Here is a 22,746-nt window from a genome sequence, read left to right on the forward strand (position 1 = left end):
CTTCAGTGGGAGTTTAAAAAAAAAAAAGTACAGCACATGCATTAGAATGCACCATTCTAATACGTGGAGTATTACATGAAGCCTAGCCTGAAAAAAAGTCGAGGAAAGGAAGAAACAGCATTTTCACTTACAAAATTAAACACGCAGGGAAAGCATATAGAGAGTAAGTGCTTTCCAACATAGATTTATAGAACAGATATGTTTGGGTGCAGGGAGTACATGTAATTGTGAATAGTTTGTGGTGGAAGTAGGTTTGTTGGGAATATGAGGTTTGGATGTTTGAATATGTAGATGGAGTATGTTGAGGAGTGGGTGAAATTTTGAGGGGTTATGTGTTTATTGGGGTGTGTTGTGCATGGTAGTTTATTAGTATGTGAGTTTGTCTATGGCGGCAGTGTAGGAATGTCTACTTTTTATGGGCCATTGTGGGAGGGCATGCAAGTGACTGGGGAAAATATGGGGAGTGGGGGGGTGTATGTGTGAAGGGATGCAGCTATATGTGTGGACATGTGAGTGAATGTATGTATATGTAGGGAGATAAGAATGTGTGGTGGAGGAGTGGTTAGAGCACTGGTCTTGAAATCCAGAGGTGGCTGGTTCAAATCCCACTGCTGTTCCCTGTGATCTTGGGCAAATCACTTAACCCTCCATTGCCTCAGGTATAAACTTAGATTCTGAGCCCTCCTGGGACAGAGAAATACACAGTGTACCTGAATGTAACTCACCTTGAGCTACTACTGAAAAAGGTGTGAGCAAAATCTAAATAATAAATAAATATCACTCATCAATTGGGAGGACATATACTTTGGAAGGGTAAAGGAAGTAGCTTTGAACCTTTTGAATCCATCCTTTATCTTCTGATTAAGGTTATTTTTCTACTACTACTCATTGCTAAAGCAGTACTAGATGTATGCAGCACTGTACTGTACACAAACACATAAGACAGTCCTTGCTCAACAGAGCTTACACTGTATTCAAGACAGTCAAACGGGACAAATAAGGGATTAGGGAGTTCTTATTTGTCATAGGAATGATTGCAACAACATAGGTATTAAACTGATGAATAAGGGGTTACGAGTGAAAAGCAGCCTCAAAGAAGTGAACTTTTAGCCCAGATTTGAATAGGGCCAGAGATGGACCGTGATTTACCAACTCAGGAACTCTATTCCAGGCATCAGGCACTGTAAAATGGGAGTAACTGAGTATGGAGTTGATAATGGAGAAGAATGGTACAATAAAGAGTGACTTATGTGATGAACGGAGTTCCCGGGGAGGAGAGAGAAGAGATACTGAGGAGGTGAAGAATAAATAAGCTTGTAAGTCAGTAGGGGGAGTTTTAACTCTATACGGGTATGGTTAGGGAGCCAATGAAAAGACTTGAGGAGAGAGGTTATCCCCCAGATTCTGTATAGCATGACTTAAATTGTGTGTGCAAATCCAATTGTATTCTGGATTTGCACGCACAACTTAATTAGTTAACAAGTCAGTCAGCACCAATAACTAATTAATGCCAATTAGTGTTAATAATTAAGTGCCAATTATCGGTTTATGCGCAGAACCGTTTAAGCGTATTCTATAACGTGATGTGTATAAGTTCTAAGTCGCGTAGTTGAAAAGAGATTGTGGCCATGGGCAGGTCGTGAGCATTTGTAAAATCTATACTGTGCTTATAGAAGACACCCAGTCTGCACGTAATTTAGGCGTTGGCATTTATACCAAGTTTTACTTGGTGTAACTGCCCGCGACTAAATTTAGTTGCTCAGATGGGTGCTCAGCATATTCTATAAACCGCACAGAAATTTAGGCTTATTCTATAAAGTACGCCTAAATTTAGGCGTACTTTATAGAATACACCTAGGCGTATTTTGATTCAGTGCCAATTTTTTAGGTGTAATATATAGAATCTAGTCTATATGGGTATAGCGATACTGGTACAAGATAAGTCATACAGCAGAATTTTTGAACAGATTGAAGGTGAGAAAGATGGTTTAGTAAGAGACATGAAAATCAAGTTGCAGTAGTCTAAGCAGGAGGTGATGTCTCTGTCTGTCCCTGTTGCAATGGAAGGATGTAGAGGACATTTTGGAATACTAAAGTTGTCAATATTCTTCAGCTTCTGTTTTCCATAGAAATGAATGGGGATTTTTTTTTTGACGGGTTGGTTCTCTGAAATATTGTTCCTTTTTTTTCAACTTTATCTGAGCTGTTCATATTTTCTTCCTATATGCCATATTTAGTGAATTTCTGTACCTTTTTTGAACAGATGGACAGGAAGATATTGATCCTTTTATATAATTCTTTTCATCCTTCCATTTGTTCGAACGCATAATTGAAAAGATGTTGGATTTCCGTATTTGTTGCCAAAGTTCCCGTATGCTTGTTTCAAAGTGTCTGAGCATTTATGGATATGGCAGACAGAAGTTGCGGTAATTCAAGAAAGACAGCACAGCTTCATACAACGTTCATTGAAACACACGTCTGGCCGCAGCGCTAGCAAAGACATAGAGGTGATCTAGAGCAGTGGTTCTCAAACTTGTCCTGGAGGAAACTGTCGCCCAGTCGGGTTTCCAGAATAACTTAATGAATATGCATGAGACAGATTTGCAGGTTTATCACCTCCATTATATGCAAATCTCTCTCATGCATATTCATTAAGGATATCCTGAAAACCCAACTGGCTGGTGGTGCTCCAGGACTTTTGAGAACCACTGATCTAGAGGGTTTGAAAGCCAAGTCAGAACTGATTGTAAAAGTAAAAAAAAAAAAAAAAACATAGCTTGGGTGATGATAATGTGCTCAGCATGTACTGTTTAAATAAGAAAAGGTCATTTTAAGCAGCATTCAAATGACACACTGAAACTGCACCATTAGCTTTCTGGATCATAATTGCCCAATAGCATTGTGGAATTAGGAGGAGATACTTGCTTCCAAATATGAAGTGTCAGCAGAGTAGTTTTAGAGTTAAAGTTCTCCTGTTTAGGTTAATGGGTAGCCATTTACTTTACCAGGGGACTGATAGCTCCATAATTTTTCTCTAATTACATGATAAATATTTACCCCTGCACAATTGCTAGGCAGACACATAGAAATTACTGGGTAATTGGAGATAGCGAACATTGTTTTGCCGTTTCAAAAGCAAAATCTTAGTGATTTTGTGGTCCCATATCCGCAGATGGAATTGGTAATTTTAATTCTGGCTCCGTGTTAAGTCTGAGTGTACCTAATGATCCGAGTAGAGCAGGCAGCTCACACTTCCTGGATTTCTGGTTTTCTCTGTTGCTTGCAGGTAATTAAACACATTCAGATCCAATGAATACATTCAAGCTATTAATTCCATGTAGGGCTCTTGGGGCAGAAAAATGCCTGGATTGTGGGATCACTAGGTGTCTAAAATTGAATTAACAGCCCTCAATGTTCCGGAGCCTTATAGCGGGGTGATAAGTTAATTTAATAATATCTGCAGGGTGTATTATTTTCTGCCACAGTTTGACTACAGCATCCCTGCTGAGTAAATTATATTATTGCAGTGTAGCTTGACATCTTAGCACTTTTCAAGTTGTATTTTCTAAAAAAAAAAAAATTGCTAAGGGTTTATTTCATCTACCCAGAGACACAATAAATTCCATGAAAATTCACCATTTTACCTACAAGGTCCAAATTTGGGAGGGGTAGAAGGTGGAGCATAGGCCTGACACTTATCCTGTTGGAAATTACCTTCATCTATCTAGTACAGGAGAGGTAATTTTCAAAAGAATCAAAGCTAAAAGGCCTGATTAAGTCCATGCATAAACCAAAGGCATAGCTACTAGCTAGGTGGGTTGCCAGGGGAGTGGCCGCTCCCCCAAATGGACTTGCAACGGTGCCTGTTTTTCCACACGATCTGTCGCATTTAAAAAACATGCTGGTGTCGTGCAGGACGTCAGACTCACAGAAACAGAAGCCTGCGCAGCCGCGTTGCTGATCTGCAAGGGCAGGCTTCTACATGGAATGTTGCTAGTGGAATAGCAACATTAACATTCCATCTAGAATCTCCAATAGTAGCAACATCCCATCTAGAATCTCAAATAGGGAAAGGGAAATGGGACTTGATATACCACCTTTCTGAGGTTTTTTGCAACTACATTCAAAGCGGTTTACATAGTATATTCAGGTACTTATTTGTATCAGGGCAATGGAGGGTTCAGTGACTTGCCCCGAGTCACAATGAGCTGCAGTGGAATCAAACCCAGTTCCCCAGGATCAAAGTCCACTGCACTAACCACTAGGCTACTCCTCCATCAGAGCAGTTTATAGTTCAGCTTTTAAATTGGAACAGAAACAGAATAATGAAGGGGTCTTTTTACTAAGCTGTGGTAGAGAGTAGCCTTAGTGTGCCCTTCTGAAAAGTCCCCACTGGTTCCTGATCGAATACAGGGTAAATTTTAAGGTTCTTACTTTGACTCATAAGGTTCTTCATACAGCTCTACCCTCATACTTAGATTCCACCATATAACCCTACACGTACCCTCCACTCTCTTAATGATAATAAATTAGTTTTACCATCCCCTTCCAAAGCAAGATGGGAGTCCACCCAATCTACCACTTTTTATTTTCTACACTTTGGTTGGAGAAATCTTATTCCCTTTTTTGGGCTTCCCGAAAAACCTACCTTTTTCAATTGCCAATTGCCAACAAATAATGCCTGCAACGGATGGGATGGCCTTGAACAAACAATAGATGCTGGATTTTTTAATATACAAAGTTTGCATTGTGTGTGGTGTACGAGTGCTACTGTCCTGTTTTGAGTGTCTTTTCTGGTTGCTCTTTTCTATCAGTTATTGTGTTTGTTTCTTTCTCTCTCTCGTTTACTGTATTATTTTTAAATGATTGTAAGCTGCTTCTTGCTTCAGTTACAGGCGGTATATTAATTCAAAAAACGATAAGACAATTTTTACCACAGCTGGAAAATGACTGATTTTCCATGTTTCCTATTAATGAGCATGTTGCCATTAATGCATGAAAGTGCCAAGAGCCTTCAGAAATGGGACACAGTTCTTTTTATTATAAAAAAATCGACTTTCCAATTTGGACCTGACACGGGCCGTGTTTCAGCGCCTGCGTCAGAGATCTATATTAAATATAAAAATACAAAAATATATCAATCAATTTGCAACATAAGTAGTGAAACTTATTACCGCAATTATAGATAATATTATAAAACATAAATCTAAATGGAAATGAATAAACAGACATACATATGGAATAATATGTATGTCTGTTTTACATAATATACTCTTTTATTCATTTCCATTTAGATTTATATTTTATAATATCTATAATTTCAGTAATAAATTTCACAATTTATGTTGCAAATTGATTTATATATTTTTGTATTTTTATAATAAAAGGAACTGTGTCTTGTTTCTAAAGGCTGTTGGTGCTTTTTGTTGTATCTTGACTTTGTTCTGTACTTTGGACCCTCTCTGTGTTGTTGTCATTAACGCATAGCCATTAAAAAAGTTAATACGGGATCACTCACTGACACTTCTTTTGTAGGCATTAAGGGCTCATATGCTAATCCTGTGCTGAACAGTTAGCATACTGTTTGTATCTACACTGATTAGTGCAGAAACACCCACTTCTCCCCCCCCCCCCCCCCCGACATGCTTTCTCCGCAGAAAAATAAAAAAATTTTATCACGTGGTTTACATGGACAGATGAGGAACTTAGCTCAGGATGCCTGAGCGCGCCCTGCAGTAAGCCCTTTTAAGCTGTGGTAAGCACGTGCTCGCACTTAATGCAGCTCAATAAAAGGACCCCTGAAAGACAATTAGACAGACAGCCACAAAAGGAAGGAAATGTAGTTGCACAAACAACAATCAGTTCCAATTAAAAAACAAAATTCTGAGAACAAAAGGAAAGTAGGTTCTTATATGCCAGATGCAAAGAACAAATCAATAAGAAACTCCAAACTGCCCAAAATACAGCAGCCAGACTCATATTTGTAAAAATGAAATATGAAAGTGCCAAACCCCTAAGAGAAAAACTACACTGGCTTCCACTAAAAGAACGAATTGCGTTCAAAGTTTGCACCCTGGTCCACAGATTCGTTCACGGCAAAGCCCCGATCTATATGTCAGACCTCATAGACCTGCCAGCTAGAAATACAAAAAGATCAGCACGCACATTCTTGAATCTCCACTACCCCAGCTGCAAAGGAATTAAATATAAATCCACATATGGATCCAGCTTCTCCTACATAAGTGCGCAACTATGGAACGCTCTACCAAAGGCCATAAAAACAATGCACAACCTAACAATCTTCCGAAAACTACTGAAAACCAACCTGTTCTTGAAGGTATACCATAATGATCCATCCTAAAGACTAGACAACTAGACTTTACATGAACTAGACGCAACCGAACTCTTTACACTAGACTGATAAACTTCGCTGCCACTAATGAAAGCTACGCAATATGCACTGCCACTCTATTTCTCATGCCGGAAATGAACTTTCTATAGTTGATTCATCTAACTTATTCTATAACTCTCTCTATCATTCAGGAACTTTAATGCAATACCACTTGTAATTTTCTACCCGTAAATGGTGATCGCCATTACGGCATAATGTAAGCCACATTGAGCCTGCAAATTGGTGGGAAAATGTGGGATACAAATACAACAAATAAATAAATAACTATTAATCCCAAGTTCTATAAAATTTAGGACACAATGAGGCATGAGTTTACAGCTATGTTTTAGCTCCTACTTTACAATGTTATCACACCTTTACTTCATACTGGGCCCCTTTTATGAAGCTGCGGCAAAAGGGGGACTGCGCTGGCGTCGGCGTACGTTTTTGACGCACGCTGAGGCCCCCTTTTACCGTAGCAGATAAAAGGCAGGCCTTTGGTTTTTTTCAGGAAATGGCCGTGCGGCCATGGGCGTTTCTAAAATCTATGCGCGTTATTATAGAATGCACCCGCTCTGCGCCTAATTTAGGTGTCAGGATTTACACCAAGTAAAACGTGGCCTAAATTGACGTGACCGAATTTGGTCGCACGGCGAGCCGCTGAAAGAAGTTGCTGTCATGCGGAAAAGGTATGCTGGCATTTTAGGCAGAGAACGGGAGTCAGGACTAGGAGAAATACCTTGTACAGAGGAGTCAACAGACCACAGGCCCTCTAGCAGCTCCTAGACCTTCTACAGCTCCCCTTTCTGCCTCGCCTCACCCTATGCTTGGAATAAACTCCCTGAGCCCATATGCCAAGCCCCCTCCCTACCCATCTTCAAATCCTTGCTCAAAGCCCACCTCTTCAATGTCGCTTTCGGCACCTAACCATTGTACCTCTATCCAGGAAATCTAGACTGCCTCAATCTTGATTGACTGCACTTTTTGTTCTTTAGATTGTAAGCTCCTTTGAGCAGGGACTGGCCTTCTTTGTTAATTGTACAGTGCTGCGCAACCCTGGTAGCGCTTTAGAAATGTTAAATAGTAGTAGTAATTATAATACCTGGAACCAACATATATAAATTCAGGGGACCAACTTCCTTGTTTTTAACCTTCCTTTCCACCATATCAAGATATAAAACAACTTACTTGAAAATCCTCACTGCTGACCACACCAACCTCTTCCCTAGCTCATCCCTAAGCCCCTTTGGACACACCCTCATTCTGAGGCTGGCTGACAGCTTTTAAAGGATCCAGGCATTGGGATGGTATCACAGGATATGCCAGACCCCTCTAAACTCTCAGGCCAGCAGGTACAGCTCCCTTCTTCCCATGACTCTTTTATAAATGCTCATAGGTCTCTAATTGTGCTTGCAGAAGGATCTTGCACTGCCATAGCGTCCATGTCACACCTGCATATGCCCTTGGGGAGATTGATAATAGCAGCATCATTTTCAATTTAAGCTGACAGGAGTTGTCACCCTCAGTTAATTAAGGCCTAGCTGCCTTGTCAGTTTTTTTATAAGAGGCATCTAGGTATCTGCAATGTGGTTTCACTATTCCAGGAACCGCCATAAAGACTTATTGTGCTCTGTGTAAAATCTGTCCAAAAGAGCATAATGTACAAAATATAATTAGACTTTCAATATTTAATGCCAGTGTAACACAGAAGCAGTGTGCTGGCTGTTTTTCAAAATGCAGCATCTGGAAATGTTATTTACCTTGCTTATCACTTATGCATGTAATTATATTTCCTGTACGTTTAGAGGGGAAATGTTATTCAGGCCGCATAGCCTCACGTTATGAGGGTTATTTTGTAGCAGGATGCATTGGATAAGAGGTTAAGAAGGTGTGGACAGGTGCTATTCTATAATGAAAAGTAGGTGCATATGTAATAAAATGCTAGTATAATTGACAGGCCCAGATACTAAGGGGTTTTAGTAAGCCGTGTAAGCGTCTACGCACGCCCAATACACGCCAAAATAGAGTTACCGCACAGCTACCATGTGGCTCTTGTGGTAATTTCATTTTTGGCGCGCGTCCGATACACGCATCTGGAAGATATTTTTTTATTTTCAGATGCACAGAATGGATGCACGCTGAGTGGCATTTGGCACGCATAGGTCATCACCACCCGGTTAACGCGCGCGAGTCTTTACCGCTAGGTCAATGGCTGGCGGTAAGGTCTCAGACCCAAAATGGACGTGCAGCAATTTTCATTTTGACGCTTGGCCATTTTCGACAATAATTTTAAAAAGGCATTTTTTAATGGCGCACTGAAAAATGGACCTGTGCACGCCTAAAACCCGCGCCTACACTACCGCAAGCCATTTTTCAGCGTGCCTTTGTAAAAGGACCTCTTAGTCCTAGGGCAGATGTAAATGTCCATGCCAATATTTGTCATGTATGTGCATAAATTATAGTATTCTACAATCTAGGTACATAGTAGTGATCTTCACCCATGTTCCACCCCTGTGCTTGCCCACTGGCAAAGTACATATCATTGTATCATGGCATATACTTTTCAACTAGTCAGTATTTTTCAAGGGGTTATTTAGGCTTGTGCATTGCCACATCCTCATATAAATGATTAAAATACTCCAAAGTGGGCGCTTTCTTTACTACTGAACGTATGTGCTGCCTTATTGAATTACCCCTTATGCGCATACTTTTATTTTGGAAACTGAGGGAGAAAAAAAGTGCCCCACAGACACTTGAATCTCTTTTTCGTGCAAGCACTTTTTTGAACTCATGCACATACATTTGAAAATGCAAAACTATGCCTGTTGTTGCAATTCGTGTCCCAAAGACCTGTTCCCCCATCCCAGAAATCATTTTCCCAAATGCAGGTAGAAGCTGGGGTGGACTGGGCAGTGCCTGAGGGCACAGATCAGCAGGTGGCCCAGTGCTTCCCCCTGCATGATCCTGCATTTCTTCCTGTCTCTTCCACTCCCCCCTTATTTATTTGTTTGTTACATTTGTATCCCACATTTTCCCACCTATTTGTAGGCTCAATGTGGCTCACATAGTACCGGAGAGGGCGTTTGCAGACTCTGATGTGAACAAATACAAAGTGATGTTGTGGTAAGATAAAGTTCATGTGGCACAGCCACATTAGGGCATCGTATAACGGAAGAGTTGTGGTATTTGAGAGATCCCTGGCAGTGTCAGCCATTCCCAGACACCCGGAACCTCTCTTCTGCCGCAGCCCGTCCCCGCATGAACAAGACGTTGCATCAGGGGCAGATTGTGGCACAAGAGGGGCTCCAGGCAGGCCACAGGCAGCGTCTGTAAATGGTTGCCGCAACCAGGGATCTCCTAGAAGACGCAATTTAAGGTAGACTGGAGGGAGGGAGAGAGAGAGGGAAAGATATTGGACCCAGAGATGAAGGGAGAGGGAAGAAAGAGAGAAATGATGGACAGAGGTTAGAGGAGGAGGAGAGATAGAGAAATGATGGACTGGGGCAAGGGGAGGGGATAAATAAAAAGATGAGGATGAAAGAGAAAAATTATAGACCTGGGAGTAGAGGGGGAGGGAAGAAAGACAGAAATGATGGATCTGGGGGAGTGAAAGGGAGACAGGGAAGAAAGAGAGAGAAGTGATGGACACACGGAAGGGAGGGTGGAGGAAGGGAAAGAAGAAATGATGGACCCAAGGGGTGGAAGAGAAGGAGGAAAGAAAGAGAGAAATGATGGACCCACAAGAGGGTAGAGAGGATGGAGAGAAGACAAGTGAGAAATGATGCACCCAAGGGTGGAGAGGAGGAAAGGAAGAGATGTCAGAGTACAGGTGCAGGGGAGGGGGTACAGTTCCAAGCGGATTACAAATTAAAAAGAAACCAGCACAGTATCTAGAAATTACACAATTAGATAATGATTATTAAAAGATTTATACCAGTATTCACTGAAGCATTATTACATAGAAATTATAAAAATATTCATAACCACTAATCCTTATTTAACCCGCATCTGTGAAAAAGAATAGTTTTAATTTTCCTCCTAAAATCTAAATAAATGTGAGAGATCCGTAAAACCTTAAATCTGTTGACCAACTGTAAATAACGGTGTCATAATTGCATCATGATTTGCAAAGAATTCTATCATGTGACAGACTTGTTGCGTGATCATCGTATAGATCTATTATAGGCCTTGTTGTGAGCCAAATGTTATTATTATACACCCAGCCATTTATTTGTTACAGATAAAAATAAAAGGGGTCCTATTATTTTGAAGCACACTGTAGTCTGATATCAAAGCGGTCATTAAAAGTCCGATTTATGAAGGCTTTTCTCACTCGGATTAGAAAAGCCCTTAATGTCATTTTACTGGTCAGCAGTATAAAGTGGAAACACCAAAAGAGCAAAATGGACAAAAGATTTATTTATTTTTTGTTGTTGTTTTTGGACTGCCATTTATCTCTTGTTTCCACTGACAGTTTAGAAAGAAATCTGTCTTACCTACAACAGATGTACAAATTACCAGATCTAGAGAAACTGATTCAATCTTTTCTAAGTGGCTGTTGACATCAATAGTTGGGTGATCTCATTAAAAAAAAGTGCCGGTCAATAACTACTTTTCTCTGTCAGAGTAAGCGCTCTATAATTTTCAAACTGCAACCCCAACCTCAACGAGCAAGATTAGTCATTTCGTACAGAAAACCAAAATGTACTTGCTTAACATAGATCCTATGTATTACCATCCTCCAGAAGGCCTAGAAGACGAAGGTTTGAGAAGAGAAAAGATGGTGGTATCTCCATCTCATGATAGCTACTTTATATTTAAATCATCTTTATTAAGATTTTTTTTTCAAATATATATAAAATGCATCACCAACAAACAATAAGATGCATTGCTAGAAGGTTTGAACCAAAGTACAGTTCCAAAACACATGCCCTAAAGAGCCTTCTGAACATCCACACCGGAGACAATTACTGACTGATATTCAGCTCTACTTAACCGGCCATGATTGGCTCCTGGCCAGATAAATAGTATTTAGCTGGCTAACCTTTAATATTCAGCATGAGATAGCTGGTTATCTCTGCTGTATATTAATTCTTAGGGTTAAATGCTATATATGGCGCCTGAAAAATCCATGCATAAAAGAAATTACGCCTAGGTGTATTCTCTAAAGTATGCCTAAATTTGATAGAATAGGCTTAATTTTCCATGCAGTATATAGAATACACCGAGCGTCTTGCCATGCGACCAAATTTGGTTACGTCCATTTAGGCCATGTTTTACTTGGTGTAAATCCTGACACCTAAATTAGGCGCAGAGTGGGTGTATGCTATAATAATAAGCATAGATTTTAGAAACTCCCATGGCCATGCTCCCTTTTCAACTATGCGGCTTAGAATTTAGGTGCACCACATTATAGAATACAGTTAGTGAGTTGTGCGTGTAAATCTCATTGCCAGTTGTGCTGCTAATTGCTTGTTAACATCCAATTAACAGCGCTGATTTGCTAGCTAACCAATTAAGTTATTCGCATTGTTATAGAACACACTTTGGTTTCTGTGTGGAATTTCAGGAACCATATATAGAATCCCGGGGTGGGCTGCTAACCAGTTATATCGCGCAATATAACCAGCTATCCACAAATATACAAGTGCTGGCTGGCTGGCTAAGCTTGGAGGCCAAATCAGACCACCTAAACAGCAGTCCTATCTTTGGCCACTACAAATGTAACCAGCAGGCGTTGAATATTGACATAGCCGGTTAAGCGTGAGCTGGCCAAAAAGTACCCTAGATATTTAATGCCGGTCACCTTAAAAGGTCCAACATTGAATATCTGTGGTCAGCGCCGATCGCGGCACTTAGGCGGGCTGAAACTTATTTAAAAATTCATTTTGGGGGGAAGGGGGGTTTGCCAGGTTCTTGAAACCTGGATTGGCCGCTGTCAGAGACAAGATGCTGGGCTTGATGGACCCTTGGTCTTTTTCCAGTATGGCGGTGCTTTTGCCTCCCGCAGGCTGAATATTGGCCTTTTAGTGATAGGGTGCAGTTTTATCAAATGTGCCTTTTTGGGAGAAATATACAATCACTTAGAAATGTTATATTGCATCTTCCAATATGATGTCTATGCGAAAGCAAAGTCCCCTTAGTCAATCAGGAAACAAATCATCCTCCAAATATACTCCAAGATCCGCAGACCAAGACTGCAATGACTTTTTGTAATCCACAAGTTGGCTTTTATAATTTAAAGTGTATAAAACCACGTAATGCTTGCACTGTTTGTCTTTCATAAATATGAAGGGGATGTGGCAGAAAGGATACACAGAAGTGGTGACTGCAGTAATTACTGGTCTAAGTTGGATGCCTTTGTGGAATAAATCTAGAAGTGTTTTGGACTGTGCACCTCTGATGTCAATGTTTGTAGAGGTGTAAATTGTAGAAAGAAATTAATAAAGCGACTGGAACAAAAAAAAAAAAACCCACTCTGTTGGATAATGCAAAATTACTCCATCTCCACCCCTTTGAGAAATTCTTCCTTACATGCATGATATTGGGGGTTTTTTTGAACGGCAACTCCTAGGGGCCTTTTTACTGAAGTGCAGTAAATGTGGTAAAGCGGGGGGTAAAGTTAGTTTAGCGGGGTTTAAAAAAGGTTTGGCTAGCTTCCTAAAAGAAAAGTCCATAAGCCATTATTAACATGGACTTAGAGCAAATCCACTGTTTATTCCTAAAATAAGCAGCGTAAAATCTATTGTACTGTTTTGGGATCTTGCCAGGTACTTGTAACCTGGATTGGGCTTGATGGACCAATTTTGCAAGTACTTATTTTGCATTTATAATGAGTGACTAGTACACAGTAAGTGCAAAGCCTACACAGTAAACACAGAGGCTGTATCCAGCGTCTGCCTTGCATTTGCTACACAATTACTGCAAGATAGCACAAGAGCAGCCTACTCTGTTTTCTTCTATTTTCTGACATGGGTTAAAGGGCTTTTGAAAACTGCCCTCTCCAGTGCATTATGTAATGAAAGTTACTTTCTACTTCACTGTCAGAACAAAGCAATAAGATTGGAGTGGCTCAAAGGAGTAAGAGCAGTCATGTAGGGCCGTACAATGGGGTCAGCTTGCTCAATACTTTAATGTGTTCCTTTTCAAATAGTGGATGGCGTGTGAATGTCTGGTGTGAGAATATAACAATTCATGCTTACTCAGGTATAGCTGCCATTAGTTGTATAAAGAAACAAATGTTCCTTGCTATTAGTTATGTTGGCCATTGAGGAGAGGTTGGAGAAAGATTATATGAAAGAAAACCCCTTAATTGGACTTTCATTATGTTGCTGGCACTGACAGTGGCTTGGAAGAGCAGTCTAGGTTTCCGCCATTGCAGCAGATTAGGACTTGTTGTTCTGCAAGGTTTGATAGCTGCTGAACAAGCACTTTCCACTGAAACGTGCCTTTTCTGTCACACGGGTTGGCTTGGCTTTGCAAGGCATTTGTTTGTTTGATCCATGAAAAGTGCAGCAGACTGAACAGAGAGCAGCATGAGGGTTTGAAGCAGGTGCTTGTGCTGACACAGCTTCCTAGCTAGGGCATTAAATCATTTCTCTGCTTCTAGAGATGATGTGAGGGTAATACTAAGCAGACTGCGCTTCACTGCCAGATGGATTGCTTTTGCCCTTGAACAGTAATGGGCTTCTGCCTTAATCTAGTATCATTTGGCACTGCCCTTTTGTGCGTGTGTGTGTGTGTGTGCGTAACCAGTAAATAAACTTGACTATAAGTGTTCAGTCTTTTAGTACACCATCTTAAACAATATATCTCAATTTTTTTGAAACCTATGTCTACTATCTGATGATAATTAAATTATTCTTGGAGGAAAAAAAACTCCGATATAAGCAGGCCCATATGAATTTTGCAATTTATACCTGTCCTTATCAATCATAAAACCTCCAATTTTATTTCATTTTTCTTTGTTTTTAATTTAGTTCTCATTTTTCATTATTTTTAACTTAGCTTTATATCTCTGCTTAGGGCACACCGACACTGGCCACCGTTTCACAGATCCAGAAACCACATCAATACCTTTTCTGGTACCCCTACCAAATCAGTATCCCTTCTGATATCACCACCCCCACATCAATACCCTTTTCAGTGCCCCCCCCCCCACCTTACACCAATGCAGTAAAAAGGCTCTTACATACAGCTTGACCCCTAGTGGATTATACCATGAGACCACTGCTAATGGTTGCAGGCGTCACTTTGAACCTGGGACTTCGATAGAACATTTGCCATTATATTCGTGTAAATAAATTCTTTGCTTTTATTATAGTTACTTGTTCTTATCAGCTATCAGTACATATACAGTGGGAGAACTTAGAAAGCTGTTTGAACATGGCGTTTATTTATTTCTAGAGCGCATACCATTACATTTACCTTATCCATATCATTCTACCACACCTGTGGTGAATTGCTAACATACTCTCATGTTACTACAAGCAGAGACCCTTGGTAAGAGCAGCGGTGGGTTTAGGGATGAGGTGGGGGTCTTTGGGGTGGATTGATGTGGGGGAGAAATCATAAGGGAAGGTTTGCCCATGGCCTTAGCACCTGCCCTTCAAGGGAATACATATTGATATGTTAGGCCTGCCCAATTACTCCTCCTTCTACTACTACTACTACTATTTAGCATTTCTATAGCGCTACAAGCATACGCAGCGCTGCACAAACATAGAAGAAAGACAGTCCCTGCTCAAAGAGCTTACTATCTAATAGACAAAAAATAAATAAAGTAAGCAAATCAAATCAATTAATGTGAACGGGAAGGAAGAGAGGAGGGTAGGTGGAGGCGAGTGGTTACGTGTCAAAAGCAATGTTAAAGAGGTGGGCTTTCAGTCTAGATTTAAAGGTGGCCAAGGATGGGGCAAGACGTAGGGGCTCAGGAAGTTTATTCCAGGCGTAGGGTGCAGCGAGACAGAAGGCGCGAAGTCTGGAGTTGGCAGTAGTGGAGAAGGGAACAGATAAGAAGGATTTATCCATGGAGCGGAGTGCACGGGAAGGGGCGTAGGGAAGGACGAGTGTGGAGAGATACTGGGGAGCAGCAGAGTGAGTACATTTATAGGTTAGTAGAAGAAGTTTGAACAGGATGCGAAAACGGATAGGGAGCCAGTGAAGGGTCTTGAGGAGAGGGGTAGTATGAGTAACCATTCCCTCTTGCTATGTAGACACAGTGTACTGGAGATCACCACTTTTGCAAGGCAGTATATTAAGAATCAAACAAAATACGTGTAAATAGTAGCTTCTAAAATTTCTTTTGCATATGTCGCTGAGCTGTACTTTTGAACGCTACTGTTTACATATGGGTGCTTCTAAAATAAGGACCTATATGGAAGAAATATGCATGAAACAAACATATATTTCAGCTATTTTTGAAAACTGTCTTTTATGTAGTTTTACAATGTATAAATTATTCATCAATGCTGTATTATTCTGGCGCTGAATTAAAGTAGCAGAGAGAAGGTATCTAATTGATGGCCTTGAGATCATTTAACAAGTTCTGCCTATTTTTCCTCTCTGCACAAAGAGGTTTCTTGCCACTAGGTTTGTTTTCTGAAACTAGACCAAATTATGCTTTTAAGATGGTTCACTATTCTTTCCACTACAGTGTTGTGTCATTTATTGTCCCCCATGAACAGAAGAATTATTACTGAAAAATGTTAATTTCTTAGTTCTTGTCCACTTATGGGTAATTTTGGAAAAATAGCCACATGAGCTTTGCAACAATGGAAAGTCCATGCTGTGCCAAAAATAGTGATGTGTGATTACAGCATTTTGGAAAATGTGTTCCAGAACTCCCTTTTAATTGCTGTAAGAGAGTTAAAGCTGATATTTGGACAAAAGGGTGAGAAGAAAGCTGGGGGGGGGGGGGGGGTGACTGTGTGAAAGCACAGGATTTCTTTCTACTCTGAACAGCACTTCTAACATGCAGGATAGACTGAAATTTAGGATCCTAGTAGGACCTGTCATTTTGTTTGCCAGAGCTATAGACTGCTGCTGTTTTTAATGACCAGTCAAGGAGATATGGAAAAACTTCATAGTGCTTAGTTACTTCTTTTGGTACAGAATTATATTCATTATGGAGATAATTTTATAGCTCTGTGTATGAGTAAAAAGTGCATGCATACTTGGCTTAGGTGGATTTTCTCAGTGAAAGTATGCATGTACTTCTGCTTTTGAAAGTTATATTGGGGAAATCGTGTGCACATATTTGCATCTCTTTGATATACTCCAAATGTTCTGGATTATGAACAAATTTTCAAAAGTATATGCATAAAACCTAAACCCTGGCTCTGGGAATACCTCTGCTCAGTTGAGGTAAACTTACTTGCATATAGGTTGTATACATACAAGTGTGCTTGCATATTGAGCAAACAGTGTTATGAAGGCTTATATCCACAGTTAAATCAGCCTTTTACCCATGGAAGTGCTTTTCAAAATGACCCTCTTTATGATTTCCTGTGTAATTTAGTACTGTTAAATGTTAGTAAGTTTCTCCCTGTAGAAAACTAGACACAGAATGACATCAACTGGTAACCCTAGACATTGACCAATAGTAGGACAGCTATAAAGATGCTTGATGACATCACAATGTAGTCTAGCAATAATCAGGCACTATACACAGTTTTAAGAATTGAAGGGAACTCACTATCAATTAGTTCTCAATATGCTCAACTTCTTCACACTTATATCTTATATTACACAGGTCGGTAGGATCGGAGAATCATAATAGGATCCGTCAGATTAGGGTATCTGCCTCCATTTTGGCTGAACAATTCAATGAGCCAAGCATACTTTTAGGGGTGGTACCACAATCCTCATCAATCCAGTTTTTTTTTTTTACTGTTTTTTACTATTAATCCTTATTTTGGTATCAGAACAATTTTTTATATTTTCAAGAGGCACCATCTCATACTGTATGTGGACATTGCCAATGGTGTCAAACTTCAATAACTGGATCAATATGGATTGATCTTCAGTTACATCGTAAAATCAAAACATCTCTGTCCATCTTCAAATCTACGCTAAAAGCGCACCTTTTTGATGCTGCTTTTAACTCCCCCTAACCCCTATTCTCTTATTTCAGTACCAATGTCTGTTTTAACTTTCCCACCTTAGTAATTTCCTTATCCCTTATTTGTCCTGATTAGAATGTAAGCTCTGTCGAGCAAGGACTGTCTCTTGTTCAAGTGTACATCGCTGCGTACTTCTAGTAGTGCTACAGAAAAGATAAGTAGCAGTAGTAATAGTAAGTTCTTTGAACTTGGCCCAATTGAAGGATGATATGTTTCTTAGACATAAGCTGAGGTGCCCTTTTATTAAGCTGCATTAGACACTAACATGTGATTAACACAGCTTAAAATGGTGTACCTCAGGATGCACTCAGATATCCTTTGGTAAGTGCCGTTTTAATGTGTGCTAATCCACACGCTAAAAAATGTTTCAATTTTTTTGGGAGGAGGGGCATGTCAAAGAGCATTCCTGCGCTAAGCAGTGCAGCTACATTACTGCATGCTAACTGGTTAGTGCAGGATTACTGCCTGATCCCTTACCACCTACAAAATGGAGTAAGTGTGCACACAGTCATTTTTATCAATGGCTGTACACTAATTTATTTTTTGTTACATTTGTACCCTGTGCTTTCCCACTCATGGCAGGCTCAATGTGACAGGCAATGGAGGGTTAAGTGACTTGCCCAGAGTCACAAGGAGCTGCCTGTGCCAGGAATTGAACTCAGTTCCCCAGGACCAAAATCCACCATCCTAACCACTAGGCCACTCCTCCACATGGCTGCTGCAAAAATAGCCTTAACATGTGAGAAAAACCAGTGTAAGGGTATGCTGAGTCCACTTTATGCTGCACCTTAGTAAAAGAGCCCCTGAGATAAAAATTCACTAAGGAGGAAGAACTTGAGATGTATTAATTTCCCAAAGTTGAAGTAGGTTTTGCCATTGGGTATGTTAAAGAAATATTTTCTGTAAGTTTTAAAATATTCAGCAGAAGCTTTTCCTCCTATACTCTATGCATATTATTTAACCACAAGGAAGAGGTTCAATCCTAGCTGAAAGGTCAGGAAGTGGATAGTGTGGAGTTGACTGCAGTGTTGGAATCATCCACTGAGGCTGTGACTAGAGTCTCTCTCGTGGTCTCATTTGTATTGAACATGGATAGAGATTGGACTTTTCGAGTGCTATGCAAGTTAGGTCCAGGAAGCCTCTATGCTTAACTCAACATGTTTTGGTCTTGAAAGGGGGATCCTCTTTTCTTTATGTATTTCCTTATAACATTTGAATTATGTGGTTTATTTACTTATTTGTATTTATTTATTAGGATTTATTTACCACCTTTTTCAAGGAATTCACTCAAGGCGGTGTACAGTAAGAATAGATCAAACATGAGCAATCGGCAATTACAGCAGTAAAAATATTCAAACAACAATACAATATATGTCGTAGTATACTACTTACAGTGCCAACACAATACATAATAGAACATTTTAATTGACAGTGTAGGGAATAAGCAAAGATGGTAAGAGAGTAAGAGGAGTTAGAAAGTAAGGTGACTAATTTAAAGAAAGTTGCACATGAGGTCAGAGAGATGGTTAACATATAGATAGGTAAGAAAGTAGGGGGCGTTAGAAAATAAAGTGACATTTAAAGAAAGGCGCACATGAGTTATAGTCTAAATATACTTGAAGTAATAAAAACTCATTTGGTAAGAATAACACCTTTGTAAATGAGTTGCTCCATAGAGTTGGGGGGGGGGGGGGGTGAAGGAGAAGGGCAGTTAACCATGCCTGCTAGAGCAGAATGGAGAGACCTTTCAGTGAACACAATGCAGTGTAATCACTTCAGCCCAGTAGGTGCTGCGATTACCACAGTCCTGCCAAGTAGCCAGTTTGTTCAGCCCAATTATAACAGCAGCCTTTCTTAGACCTTTAGAAATAAGCGTTTGCCATTTCTGTCTGAAAGAAAATCATTTTGCCATAAATTTGTTCTTCATACGACTGTGGCAGAAGCTTTATTATTATTATTATTTTTATCTGAAAAGGCTCATGCTGACCATTTTTGAAAAAAATCTTAACAATGAAATTATTTGAATTTCTTCTTATATGGCAAACTCCAGGATTTCAGTCTCCCCCTGCTTGACAGTTCGTGATGTTATCACGAGCAATGTTTGAGGCTAATGAAATATCCAGGAAGGTCTTACAAAATTCCACAGTTCTCTATGGAGATGTAAAGCACTGACGTGCACCCAACGAAGCTTAAAATAGTGACGCGCAAGATGCATTTAGACATCCTCTGGTACAGGGGCGTAGCCAGACCTCAAAATTTGGGGGAGCCGGAGCCCAAAGTTGGGGGGGGGGAGCACAGTTTGGCCTGCCTCCCTGCTGCAACCCCCACATACCTTGGCTGGCGGGGTTCCCCAATCCCCCGCCAGCTGAAGCCTTTCTCCAGCACTGTTCGCTGTACATTGCCTGTCCTGCTTCCCCTCCCGTCACGTGAATGCTTGGTTTTAGGGTGTGCTAAGGCCACTTTTTACCACAGCTTAGTAAAAGTGCTACTATTTTTGGCCCAAGTTTGTTTTAGCTAACTTAGAGGTCATTTTACTAAGCAGTGGCAAAAGGGGTCAGCCATGGCGTCAGTGCATGCTTTTGACGCGCACTGAGGCCCCCTTTTACCGCAGCGGGTAAAAGGCTGTTTTGTTTTTTTAAAGAAATGGCCGTGCGGCAAGTGCATCACTTGCCGCACGGCTATTTCGGAGGGAAGCATCGCCACCCATTGAGGTGGCAGTAAGGGCTTCCACGCTAACCCGGTGGTAACCAGCGGTAACTGAAGAGGTTTTTCCTTCCAACTGTTTATATGGGACGTGCAGGTCATGAACCATAAAATAACTTTACAACAGTAACTGAGAATTATGAGCAAAACTAGGCCTCTGTGAACAGGCTATGAACAGGTTAAGAGTCACTGAGAAGCTAAATAATAAGAATTTGAACCCTATGTATTTGATATGCATTAATGTATGCAAATATACCATAAAACCACATCACTTGAGTACTGGAGCTGGGAACCACTGCTCTAAGCACTGGGCAGCATCACCACCTTGTACGGGTGGGTATCAGTTTCCACGTTTTGTTTTTAATTCTCTGATAATGACCAATTCTTTTGCAGTGCACTACCAGAAGATCATTCATCGGGACATCAAACCTTCCAACCTCCTCTTGGGTGATGATAACCATATCAAAATAGCTGATTTTGGAGTCAGTAATCAATTTGAGGGGAGCGATGCACTTCTGTCCAGTACTGCTGGGACACCAGCATTCATGGCACCAGAGGCTCTGTCAGACACTGGCCAACGGTTCAGCGGAAAGGTGAGTTTCCCCTCATACTTATATGAGGCATAGTGTCTTCACAGTGGCGTAGCCATCCAGTTAGGGCTCAGACCCACCCAACAGTAGCACACGTTTAGCGGTAGCTGTTGGGGATCCCAAGCTCCGCCAGCTGAAGACTTCATCCTGATGGTAACAAAAACGCTGCTCTCCACGATACTGGCACCTGCGCATTCTCATTTTTCAGCGCATGCCTGCTGCAGGCTGCCAAGGTGGAGAGAAGCATTGACCCACCAGCTGAGATATTTTTTTTTTGGGGGGGGGGGGGGAGAGAACACTTGGTGCCCACCCACTTCTTGCCTAGGCTCACCCAAAATCTGCTGTCTGGCTACGCCCCTGCTTCAGCTGCAGGATATACATTGATACACAGGGAGAATCAGGTCTATAAAAGAACACCAATATTTATTTTCCAAAAATGTGCCCATCTGAGTCCTATTCTATAAAGCAAATTAGGCACCTATGTTCCATTATAGAATCCTTGCATAGAAGAGCAAATAGATGCATATTATTTACAGTGATGATTTCCCCTGTTATTGCATATGTGTCTCACCCTGAATGGCTTCTGGTCTTTAAGCAAACCAAAATACTGTGTTAGACAAAGAGGATCTGAGTAAACATATGACAAGGTATTAAAATTATTACTTCATTTATTTAAGGAACAAAGTTTTATTTCTCGAGTAATTTGGATTTAGGAGAGCAAATATTATTAAAGTATGGTCCTAAGAGAAAATACTGAACAATTTTGGCAATATATAAAAACTAATCTGATTAGAAATGAGCAATCTTCTGGTAGAACATTGGTTAATTGGAGAATAATGTGGTTGAAAATTGTTTAGATCAGTTCCCTATGGAAAATGTTAAAATAAAACCAAGGAAAAGGAAATCACCCTGGTATTCAGACTCTTTAAAAGAATTGAAAAAATCATGCCACCAGTTTGAAAGTGCATGGAGATAGACCCAGGATTTTATGATTTTTAATATCCTGGCATTGTAAGATTAGGGAATACAAAGTAATGGTATCTGAAGCTAAAAGATCGTACTATGGGATATTTAATAGGAAGAGAGAGATTAAATTCAAAAGAACTTTTTAATATGTTTAAAAATCTTACTAACGCCTATGTTTACTAAGCGGCGCTATGGGCGCATTAGCGTTTTTAATACGCGTTACACGCTAATGCGCCCATAGAAATGTATAAGCGCGTTAGCGTTTAATGCGGCTTAAATATATGGTTAGCGTGTGAGATTTTACCGCTAAGTCAATGGATGACGGTAAAGTCTCAGGCCCAAAATGGACGCACACTAATTTTTATTTTGCCGCACATCCCTTTTTGGCCCCCAAAAAAGGGCCTTTTTTGCCCCCAAAAAAGGGCCTTTTTGCAGGTACACTGAAAAATGGACCTGCACGCATCCAATACATGCATCTACACCAGCGCAGGCCATTTTTCAGCGCACTTTAGTAAAAGGATCCCTAAGAGAAGGGAGGGGTACCTTCTGCTTCTCAGAGCTTAGTTCAATAGATCAGTTCCAGCCAGCAATTTTTATATTTATTTCTGTATCAGCATAATCAGTAATTAAGCACATCACACTACAGAAGTAAATATTGGACCTGTAGTTGGAGTATCCCATGGCATACCTTAAATTAAATTCAACCAATCATGTCTCATCTCATGTCTCACTTCTTCTGTAACCCTGCTAAGATGCGTCAGCAGCTACCGGCTCATGGTTTGGGAGCCACCAGTGCAGAGCATGCAACATAAATTTTATCATAGTAGTGGTATGTAAATGATTTTTAAAAAGTTAAATATTCATGATCAAGGGTAGACTCATTGTATAGATACAGCTGAGGTTATGTTTAATGATACTGGGAAGCAATGTTCTTGAAGTCTTTGGAAATAATAGCATTGTGTAGCTCTAACTT

General features: G+C 40.4%; 1 protein-coding gene across 1 annotated transcript in view; it reads left to right on the forward strand.

Annotated features, from left to right (window-relative positions):
• The window catches only part of CAMKK1 (calcium/calmodulin dependent protein kinase kinase 1), a 177,747-nt gene that overhangs the window by 103,261 nt on the left and 51,740 nt on the right, over positions 1–22,746 (forward strand). Inside the window, exon 10 of the mRNA XM_030222611.1 lies at positions 20,611–20,810. Coding sequence (XP_030078471.1) covers positions 20,611–20,810 — 200 coding nt within the window. The remainder of the gene's footprint in view (positions 1–20,610; positions 20,811–22,746) is intronic.

Source organism: Microcaecilia unicolor, chromosome 13 (assembly GCF_901765095.1).
Source record: "Microcaecilia unicolor chromosome 13, aMicUni1.1, whole genome shotgun sequence".
Lineage (NCBI taxonomy): Eukaryota > Metazoa > Chordata > Amphibia > Gymnophiona > Siphonopidae > Microcaecilia > Microcaecilia unicolor.